This window comes from Ostrea edulis, chromosome 5 (assembly GCF_947568905.1).
Source record: "Ostrea edulis chromosome 5, xbOstEdul1.1, whole genome shotgun sequence".
Taxonomy (NCBI): Eukaryota; Metazoa; Mollusca; class Bivalvia; order Ostreida; family Ostreidae; genus Ostrea; species Ostrea edulis.
In genome coordinates this window covers 93,483,774-93,494,897 of record NC_079168.1, presented here as the reverse complement: position 1 = coordinate 93,494,897, position 11,124 = coordinate 93,483,774, and the positions used below count along the sequence as shown (strand labels likewise).

Sequence of the window (11,124 nt, the reverse complement as noted above, 5' to 3'; positions counted from 1 at the left end):
GAGAAGAAGATTTTTAAATGACCCCCACCCTATTTTTGTGATTATCTGCCCTTTGAAGGGGGTTTGGCCCTTCATTTCAACAAACTTGAAAGCCCTTCACACAAGGATGCTTTGTGCCAAGTTTGGTTGAAATTGGCCCAGTGGTTCTGGAGAAGAAGTTGAAAATGTGAAACTTAAAAGATAGACGAACGAGGGACAACAGGTGATCAGAAAAGCTCACGTAAGCTTTCAGCTGATGTGAGCTTAAAGCTGATGTGAGCTTAAAATGCAAAAATAGAGTGGGGTCTTTTGAAAATCTTCTAAAGAACCACTGAGCCAGAAGAGCTGAAATTTACTTTAAAGCTTCCTGACAAAGTGGAGGTTCATGTTTGTGAAAACCATGACCCCTGAAGTTAGGAAGGGGCCACAATAGAGGATCAAGGTTTTACATGTGAATGTATAGGGAACCAAACTTGGCACAAAGCATCCTTAGATAAAAATTGTTGATATGAAAGGCCATACCCATCTACAAGGGCATATGATAATTAATGAATTTGTAGTCAAGTTTAATAATCAAGTTTGATAATTAATGAATTTTTAGTCACTACCTTTGAAAAAAAAATTCTGAACCAAGCTGCATGTATAATGATAGTTTTGCTCAAGCTTGTTTATTGCTAGGAACTGCTGCTCAGGTGAGCAATGTGGCCCATGGGCCTCTTGTTTCTGTAGATAAGAGTACAACACTCATTAAAACTTCTAGCATAGTAATACAACAATGTTGCTAAATTATTCATGATTCACAGTTCATTGACTTGGTTAAAGACTCAAACATAATTATAAAGTTGTCTTTTTTCCTGCTAGTCTTTGTACTGAATAGTAGTTGATTTCCAACCATTCCTATCCTGTTCCTCAATTTTCCCATTTACCATAACCTACATAATGAACTTGGAATATTTTTGCAGTCCAGTAATTTTTGTGACTGGTAGGGAACTGTGTATTGCCATGCAGTATTCTCAGAATGCTTGTTTAACAAGCCTTATCCAACAGCACAATTAAAGCATTTGACATTGATGATGATCTTTGATCTACATATTAAAAACTTAATCATTGGCCATGACTTTTGAATTTCAAAAGCAGTCAAATCTAAATTTATGTGGAAATCTCTGTTAATAGAGCAAAATGACTGAGGTGAGCAATGTGGTTTCTTATGTTCCTTATTGATTTGTCCTCCTGTATGCATGCACCAGATAGAGTGATTGATATTGTATATGATATGGTATATTTTGTTGTATATTGCAGACTTCTACAACATTACAAATGCTAAAGGGAAAGTAGCAAAATTCACATTATTTAAGCAAGCTTATAAACTAGGTGAGGATATTGTTGGCATGTTTGATTTCTCAGAAGGCACGGTTCCCTGTGTTCAGGTAACTATATTTAGCTTTGTTTTTAGTTCATTTAGAAGACACCATACCCTGCACACACTGTCACAAGTTATCAATTGCATATTTTAAGGATATAGTTTGTTGCAACATATTTTGGGTTAGTGTGGTAAAAGAATTACCTGGTAGGTTCCAAAACTTAAGCATAACTTTATAAGAGCAAAGTAACTCAGATTAGCATTGTGTCCCGGGACTGCTTGTGATTTTGTGAAAAAGAAATATTCATGAAAACTGCTATTCTATGTTTTTACCCCTTTGATGGCCATACAAACTCATACAAACTGTTAAATCAATATGGCTCGACATCTTTGCAACCATCCACTCAGAACATATTTATTATTAGTTTGATATCTCTGTTTTGCAGTTTTCAGTCACATTACAAAGTGAAGAGCAGATTGCAGAAGAGTGTCGCCGTAAAGTTGGCCATGGTTCATCTTGCACATCATATGTTAAACACCAAGATATGTGCCTACATACTCAAAAGACTCATATCAATGTCCCTGTGCCTCTCTCAGTAACGCCAGGATTTATGACAGACATTGGTAATTATCATTAGCTTACCTGAACCAAAGGTTCAAGTGAGCTATTCTGATCACATTTTGTCCGGCGTCCGTCTGTCTGTCTGTTTCTCTGTCCGTCTGTCTGTAAACTTTTCACATTTTCGACTTCTTCTCCAGAACCACTGGGCCAATTTCAACCTAACTTGGCCAAAAGCATCCTTGGGTGAAGGGCTTTCAAGTTTGTTCAAATGAAGGGCCATGTCCCTTTCAAAGGGGAGATAATCACAAAAATGCAAAAATAGGGTGGGGTCATTTAAAAATCTTCTTCTCAAAAACCACTGGGCCAGAAGAGCTGAAATTTACCTGAAAGCTTCCTGACATATTGCAGATTCAAGTTTCTTCAAATCATGGCCCCCGGTGGTAGGATGGGGCCACAAGGGGGGATCAAAGTTTTACATACAAATATATAGGGAAAAACTTTAAAAATCTTCTTCTCAAGAACCACTAAGCCAGAAAAGCTGAGATTTACATGAAAGCTTCCTGACATAATGCAGATTCAAGTTTGTTCAAATCATGGGCCCCGGGGGTTGGATGGGGCCACAATAGGGGATCAAAGTTTTACATACAAATATATAGGAAAAATCTTTAAAAATCTTCTTCTCAAGAACCACTGAACCAGAAAAGCTGATTTTTACATGAAATCTTTCTGACATAGTGCAGATTCAAGTTTGTTCAAATCATGGCCCCCAGGGATAGGATGGGGCCCCAAGGGGGGATCAAAGTTTTGCACACAAATATATAGGGGAAAACTTTAAAAATCTTCTTCTCAAGAACCACTAAGCCAGAAAAGCTGAGATTTACATGAAAGCTTCCTGACATAATGCAGATTCAAGTTTGTTCAAATCATGGCCCCCGGGGGTTGGAAGGGGCCACAATAGGGGATCAAAGTTTTACATACAAATATATAGGAAAAATCTTTAAAAATCTTCTTCTCAAGAACCACTGAACCGGAAAAGCTGATTTTTACATGAAAACTTTCTGACATAGTGCAGATTTAAGTTTGTTCAAATCATGGCCCCCGTGGGTAGGATGGGGCCACAATAGGGGATCAAAGTTTTACATACAAATATATAGGGAAAAACTTTAAAAATCTTCTTCTCAAGAACCACTAAGCCAGAAAAGCTGAGATTTACATGAAAGCTTCCTGACATAGTGCAGATTCAAGTTTGTTCAAATCATGGGCTCCGGGGGTTGGATGGGGCCACAATAGGGGATCAAAGTTTTACATACAAATATATAGGAAAAATCTTCTTCTCAAGAACCACTGAGCCAGAAAAGCTGATTTTTACATGAAAACTTTTTGACATAGTGCAGATTCAAGTTTGTTCAAATCATGGCCCCTGGGAGTAGGATGAGGCCACAAGGGGGATCAAAGTTTTACATACAAATATATAGTTAAAATCTTTTTCTCAATAACCACTGAGTCAGAAAAGCTGATATTTACAAGAAAACTTTCTGACATAGTGAAGATTCAAGACTGTTCAAATCATGGCCCCCGGGGGGTAGGATGGGGCCACAAGTGGGGGGGGGGGTCAAAGTTTTACATACAAATATAGGAAAAAGCTTTAAAAATCTTCTTTTCAAGAACCATTGGGCCAAAGAAGTTGACATTTACATGAAAGCTTTCTGACATAGTGTAGATTCAAGTTTGCAAAGGGTAGTTTGGGCCATAATAGGGACTAAGGTTTTACATGCAAATATATATGGAAAGTCTTCAGATATGGGCCAAAGTGACTCAGGTGAGCGATGTGGCCCATGGGCCTCTTGTTTTTGTTTTGTAACATCCACTCTTGCCTTGTTGGATTTATTAGCAAGAGCTAATTTTCTTTTAAAATTCATTCTTATGCTAAACCTTCCCGATATAGTGTAGATTCTAAATTGTTCAAATCATCACCCACCATAGGGGGATAGGGTGGGGCCACAATAGAGAATCAAAATTTTTTATTGGAATGCAAGGCCATGATTAGTCACGTTGATATGCAAGCATCCTCAGACAGTGGAGATTCGAGTTTCTTCAAATGGCGCTGGATGGTAGGGTGGGGCCATGACAAGGAATCATTTTACATTGGAATATATGGGGAGAAAAATCTTTGAAATTCTTCTCAAAAACAGCAGGACCATGATTAGTCATATTGATAACACATAGTGTTGGGGACATATTGTTTTTTTATTATTCTTATTATTATCCCGAACACATAGTGTTGGGAAATATTGTTTTTACTCTGTTTCTTATTATAACCCCCTTTTGAACGTATTGTTTTTGCTCCATTTCTTATTATTAGCTCTTCTGAGCCGAAGGCTCAAAGAGCTAATGCTATGGCCATTTGTGCGGTGTGCGTAAACTTTTTAGAAAAAGGGCTATAACTCAAGAACCCCTTGGCCAATTTTTTTCAAATTTGTTACAGGGTATCATTGGCCCAAGGGCTTTCATACATACTAAATAGAGGGATGTGACCCTTTAACAAGGGGAGATAATCAGGAAAATACAAACAAAAGTAGTGTTTGCTAAAAAATCTTCTTCTCAAGAACCACTGGGCAGATTATCACCAAACTTACACATAAGGATGAGGATATGTTGTAGATTAAAAATTGTTCAAGCCATTACCCTGGGGCAAAGGGCGTGGTCTCAAGGTCACTTCAAAGTTGACCTAAATTTATATTTCCTTAAATCTTTGATATTTTAGTCATTATAAGGACTAGGATCATCAAATTTTGACAGTTGATGCATCTTAGGACCTTGTGTCAAGTTGTCTCAAAAGTAGGTCACGGTGACCTACTTTTTGAATTTTGCAGGTATTTATTTTAAAATTAATTTTGATGCATATCTTGGACACTTTGAAGCCTATGATCATCAAAACTTGTCAGTTGGTGGATCATGGGACCTTGAAATGTGTCAACTAAAAAATAGGTCACCGTGACCTACTTTCTGAATTTTATGGCTTATCATTTATAGATATATTTTAAGTTGTTATTTCAAATACCGAGAGGTTTAGAATCATCAAATCTTGTAAGTTGATGCATTTTGAGGCCTTGAAACATATTTATAAAAAAAGTAGGTCACAGTGACCTACTTTTTGAATTTCGCAGATATTCAAATTTCACATTTTCAATTTTAGATGCATATTTTGGGCACTGTAAAACCTAGGATCATCAAACTTTGTCAGTTGATGCGTCTTCAGTCTTCGGTTTGTGTCGACCAAAAAGTAGGTCACTGTGACCTACTTTTGGTATTTGACAGCTAAATTACTATATTTCAGACACTATTTGACCTACAATCATCAAACTTTGTCAGTTGATGCATCTTGAGTCTTCGGAGTGTATCGACCAAAAAGTAGGTCACTGTGACCTACTTTTGGCATTTGACAGTTATATTTATATATTTCAGTCACTAATTGACCTACAATCATCAAAATTTGACAGTTGATGCATCTTGAGTCTACGGAGTGTGTCGACCAAAAAGTAGGTCACCTTGACCTACTTTTGGAATTTGACGGCTATATTTATATATTTCAGATACTATTTGACCTACAGTCATCAAACTTTGTCAGTTGATGGGTCTTGCATGTTCGGAGTTCGCTGACCAAAAAGTAGGTCACCATGACCTACGATTGGAATTTGACAGCTATATTTCAATATTCAGATACTAATTGGCTTAAAATCATCAAACTTTGTCAGTTGATATTTCTTGGGTTCTCAAAATGTGTAAACCAAAAAGTAGGTCACATTGACCTACTTTTTTTGAATTCTTAGGATTTAACTAAAGATTTAGAATACTAAGAGGCTAAGAATAGAAATTGTGGGGTTGTACAATTTATCAGAAGAGCGATTCTAGGCCCTTGGGCCTCTTGTTCTTATTATGTCCCCTAACACAGTGTCAGGGACATATTGTTTTTGCTCCATTTCTTATTATGTCCTGGAACACATAGTGTCAGGGACATATTATTTTTCCTCCTTTTCTTATCATTTTTATTATGTCCACGTAGTGTCACTTACATATTTTTTTTGCCCGGTTTCTTATCATTATGTTCCCCATACTCTGTTTCTTTCTCTTCTTCTTATTTTTAAGGTCTTCTGTTTCCAGCGGAAGACGTTATAATAAGGTTTTTTATGGCTTACGGGCCATCTAGTTCTCAGAAAAACCTTTACGGCAAAGTGAACATGTGCAAGACAATATAGTTCTCTTTCTAAACTAACTAGTTTGTAAAATTTCCATGTATTTATTTGCTCTTCGTGTATTTAATAACTCTATGTGAACCATCAATCTATACAAGTCAAATGAATTAAACACTTTGAAGTTAATCAAATGCCAAAGTCTGCCCAAAGAAGATGTGAGAGAATATCTTTTTTAAACAGCACCGCAAAAAGTAAGTTTAGATAAAAGGCATCAAACTCTAATGGGAAAACATTTTTGCACCAGTTCATAGTTCAAAAAATACAAAGTGAATTTAATTTAGCTTACACACAACAGTTTAAATTGCGGTAATACCAATGCTGTTGCTAAATTAAGAAATACTAAGGCCACATCAAATCGATTCTCTGGTTCTCAGACACCGCCCCCCCAAAAATTGGCCGCTGACACGAGTTTATTGCCGCCCCGGAAAAAAATTGCCGCCGCCCATATTTGATCCGTCAAAATAAAATTTGTGTTTTGGCGTCAAAGTCGTAAAGTGCCTTGCTGAATAAGACGTGCTGCTTAGTTGATGTAAACAATATGGCGACAGAAACAGTTTTTGTCAGCATTGAGATTATTTTTAACTCAAAACAGATTGTTCCATGGACAATTATACTGCTAGACTTGTCCTTGACAGTTGATACGCTTTGCAAGAAACTTCTGGGTGGTGAATTTAAAGAAATTGAAACCGTGAAGGAACAAATTGATGAAAGCAAGGCCGAGTTGAAGTACGACGTTATTATTACATTTGATTTACAATTGAATTCTTTTACAATTCATGACCATGCCAAACATTTACAGGAAGTAGTTTTTGGTATACTTGAATAAAATGATAAAAAACATACTATTTTGTATTCATTTTATTTGCATAAAGATCTACAATATAAAAGCATGACATACATATAAAACAAGACAAGAAACAGAATGAAAAGAAGCTATACGGTGTTGAATACCATTTGTAAAACTCTAACTTTCTTCACAACACAAAAAAAAACCATGGACAAAAAAACCCATTTGTGACATGGAGATAAACTGAAAAACTAAACCCCCTACCTACCTACCCATTTTTAGCTCACCTGAGCTGAAAGCTCAAGTGAGCTTTTCTGATCACCCGTATTCCGGCGTCCGTCCGTCCGTCTGTCTGTCCGTCTGTAAACTTTCACATTTTCAACTTCTTCTCTACAACCACTGGGCCAATTTCAACCAAAGTTGGCACAAAACATCCTTAGGTAAATGGAATTCTAAATTGTTAAAATAAAGGGCCAGGCCACCTTCCAAGGGGAGATAATCAAGAAAAGGTAAAAATAGGGTAGGGTCATTAAAAAATCTTCTTCTCAAGAACCACTGGGCCAGAAAAGATGAAATTTATATGAATGCTTCCTTATATAATGCAGATTCTAAATTGTTAAAATCATGGCCCCCGAAAGTCAGATGGGGCCACAATAGGGGATCAAAGTTTTACATACAAATATATAGGGACAATTTTTAAAAATCTTCTTCTCAAGAACCACTGAACCAGAAAAGCTGAGATTTACATGAAAGCTTCCTTATATAATGCAGATTCTAAATTGTTAAAATCATGGCCCCCGGGGGTGGGATGGGGCCACAATAGGGGATCAAAGTTTTACATACAAATATATAGGGAAAATCTTTAAAAATCTTCTTCCCAGAACCACTAAGCCAGAAAAGCTGAGATTTATATGAAAGCTTTCTGATATAGTGCAGATTCAGGTTTGTTAAAATCATGCCCCCCCTGGGGTAGGATGGGGCCACAATAGGGGATCAAAGTTTTACATACAAATATATAGGGAAAATCTTTGAAAATCTTCTTCTCAAGAACCATTGGGCCAAAGAAGTTCACATTTACATGAAAGCTTTCTGACATAGTGTAGATTCAAGTTTGCAAAAACCATGGCCTCCAGGGAAAGGTTTGGGCCATAATAGGGACTACGGTTTTACATGCAAATAGATATGGAAAATCTTCTGATATGGACCAAGGTGACTCAGGTGAGCGATGTGGCCCATGGGCCTCTTGTTTGAAAAACAATTGTCCGAAAACCAGAGAATCGATTTGGCCTAACAGTCATTTAGTGTATTCCGCAACGCCCACGTTTCGCAATTCTTTGGATTTTAATTACACACTTACTTTTTACAACACATCCATATGTGTGACAACTCCTTCACATCCAGAGCTATAAAACTGAAAAGAATGTGGCCTTCAGATATGCAGTTCTTGTACTTTGGGGTGTGTTTTTTTTTTAATTTTGGCTATAGTATGGAATGAGGGGCTCATAACTGGTCAATGTACCTGTATCTAAAGAAATTAAAATGTAGAGATCTTGCTTTAATATTTATAATTATTCATAGAAATTTTTTTTAGTTTGTCTGAGATGGCGCCTGCATTTTGAGTTTGTCACATCCTGTGACCAAATTCCTGAATTGGAGACTCCTGAAAGGCCTGATGCAAGTGCAGTTTGGTCTGGACCTTCCAATTTGAATGTTGAAACTATGATCTGGGACTTACCAATTAAAATATATCCAACAAATCCATTACATGCCTGTAGCTCAACACAATTGAAAACTTATACATCAATTACACTCTAAGTAATAATCATACTGGACTTTTGTGGAGTATATCATTAACAATGTTGAACCTAATGGTAATTTGTCAATAAATTGTATTTGAGTACTGTATGTTTTGAGACAATTGGAAATCTATAATTATTGTGATCTTATGACAGCTACATGTACAGTCTTGCTTTGTTTAAATGTGGACGCTATCAATCTCGGACAGAGATATTGTAGTCCTTATCTGGACTTTATTAACTCATCTGAGTTGAAATCTCAAGTAAACTTTTCTGATCACATTTAGTCCAGTCGATATACAAAATGACCTCAAGAAAATAGATACAAAAGTTGGTTTTTTTTTTGTTTTTAAGTTATACTACAATACAGTCTTAACAACATATTAAAGATATACAAAAATATAATTTGCAGAAGACGTTGAAAAGGAGGTCTTTAATGTGACCACGAACCTTAAAATTTGAATTTTCATTTATGCTACAATTCGTCCTCCATACACAGAAAGTATGACGTCATGATGACACAAGTCCATGAGACATGCTGTGAAAGCATGGTCATTGTTAGTTGAGAAAGATATTATATAAACTGCAATAATCATTTATGTCACATAAGTACATCAAAATGGGGTCTTTGACTCTCTTAATGTTCATTTGATGCTATGGGTAAGTATTCAATGACATAAATTTGGGGGGGGGGGGGGGGGGGGGGGGCTAGTTAAATTTGCATATCAAAACAATCGTTCATTGCCCAATTCCAGATTTTTACCAGCAGAAATACATTAGGTCCATAATCTTAAATCAAAATTTTTAAAGCAGATGTCCAAAACTGAATTGTCTTATTGAGGTGGTAATCGCCTTCATACGCTTGGAAAAATAATCTATGGTGAGCTGTACATGTATGTGACATTTTTATGCATTCTATATGCATTTAAGGTAAAACAACAAATTTCAAGGCATTTTTAAAATCCGGTTTTGATTTAGAATTTTGTTAGTCAAAAATTTAAGATTTCTTGTATATCAAAGGATAAAACAATTTTTAAAAAAAAATAATATTCAGCAATTCACAATATAATTAAAGAAATCAAAGCACAGAATAAAAAAGGGCAAAGTTTTATCTGCTGAATGGAATGAATATAGAAACGACTTTGTGTGTTTTCAGCAGCAAAGATCTATTTACAGGGGAAACAGTTGAATTACGGGAAAAGGGAAGCATTGGTATCTTAAAGAAGTGATTCTATGTCTATTAGGACTGGACAGGTGGTTCATGAGGGAAGCATTGGTATCTTAAAGAGGTGATTCTATGTCTACTAGGACTGGACAGGTGGTTCATGAGGAATACCGACGTACTCATGTCTCATAGTTATAAAAAGTTTGAAGAGAAAATCAACATCACCAGTAATCCCCATTCCATCCAAATTACTTAGATCAGAAAAGCAATTTAATTTCAAAGAAGACTGTTTATTTTGCTGAAAACCAGTTTATGATAATGCAAAACGTAAAAAACATGGCGTACACTCGGTTCAAATGACACAGTTTCAATCAACTTTGGAACAGATATGCAAGGATAGAAACGATGAATGGGCAGTCGAAGTTAAAGGTGGGATAGAATTTGCTAGGGACCTTCATGCGGCTGATGTCATTTATCATAGTACATGTACCTGCAGTGGTAATTTTCGATCAGGGAGAAAAGTGCTAGAGGTGTTTTCAACATGCAAAGAAATTGCATCTTATTCACGAGGTCGGCCAAATACCAGCCACAAACTTTTCTTACAAGTGACAAAATACTTAGAAGAAAATGACAACAAACAGACAACAATCAAAGATCTAGTAGACCACATGAAAAGTCTCTCTGGAGACGAGGCATATTCCCATCAACACATGAAAATCAAATTGAAGGAGAACTATGGTATGTCCATCATAATAAATGAATTAAACTGCAAAGAAAATGTAGTTACACTTTGTCAGATTGCCGCAACCATATTGCATAATTTCTAAAAGGAATCAGAAGTTCTAAAGTCCGACGAAGAGAATAAAAGGTTGCTGATAAAAACAGCGGCAAGACTTATCAAGAATGATATACAGATAAAGCATTCTAACCAAGTGTTCAGGATATTCTGTCAAAAGAGGGTCATTTACCAGAAAGTTTATCATCAATTCTGAAAACCATAACTTCTGAGAATGTCTCATCCACCAAAGTTAATTCAATTGGACAAGCTATCGTACAAGCCACAAGATAGAACCTCTTCAAATTGGACTTGCAGTGCAACTGCATCATATGTTTGGATCCAGGTTTCTGATACACTGAACAGCATGGGGTTTTGTTCATCAATTACTCTGAAGTCAAGAATTTCGAATCATCTGCTGTCATTTCATCAAAGCAAGAGTCCTGT

General features: G+C 36.3%; 1 protein-coding gene across 4 annotated transcripts in view; it reads left to right on the top strand.

Moving 5' to 3' along the window:
• The window catches only part of LOC125650904 (RAB6A-GEF complex partner protein 2-like), a 22,878-nt gene extending 14,036 nt beyond the window's left edge, over positions 1-8,842 (top strand). For all 4 annotated transcript variants that reach the window (XM_056139334.1, XM_048879480.2, XM_048879478.2 and 1 more), the window contains 3 exons: positions 1,279-1,406; positions 1,786-1,963; positions 8,533-8,842. In XM_056139334.1, coding sequence (XP_055995309.1) covers positions 1,279-1,406; positions 1,786-1,963; positions 8,533-8,756 — 530 coding nt within the window. In that variant the 3' untranslated portion in view covers positions 8,757-8,842. The remainder of the gene's footprint in view (positions 1-1,278; positions 1,407-1,785; positions 1,964-8,532) is intronic.
• The last annotated feature ends 2,282 nt before the right edge of the window (positions 8,843-11,124 follow it).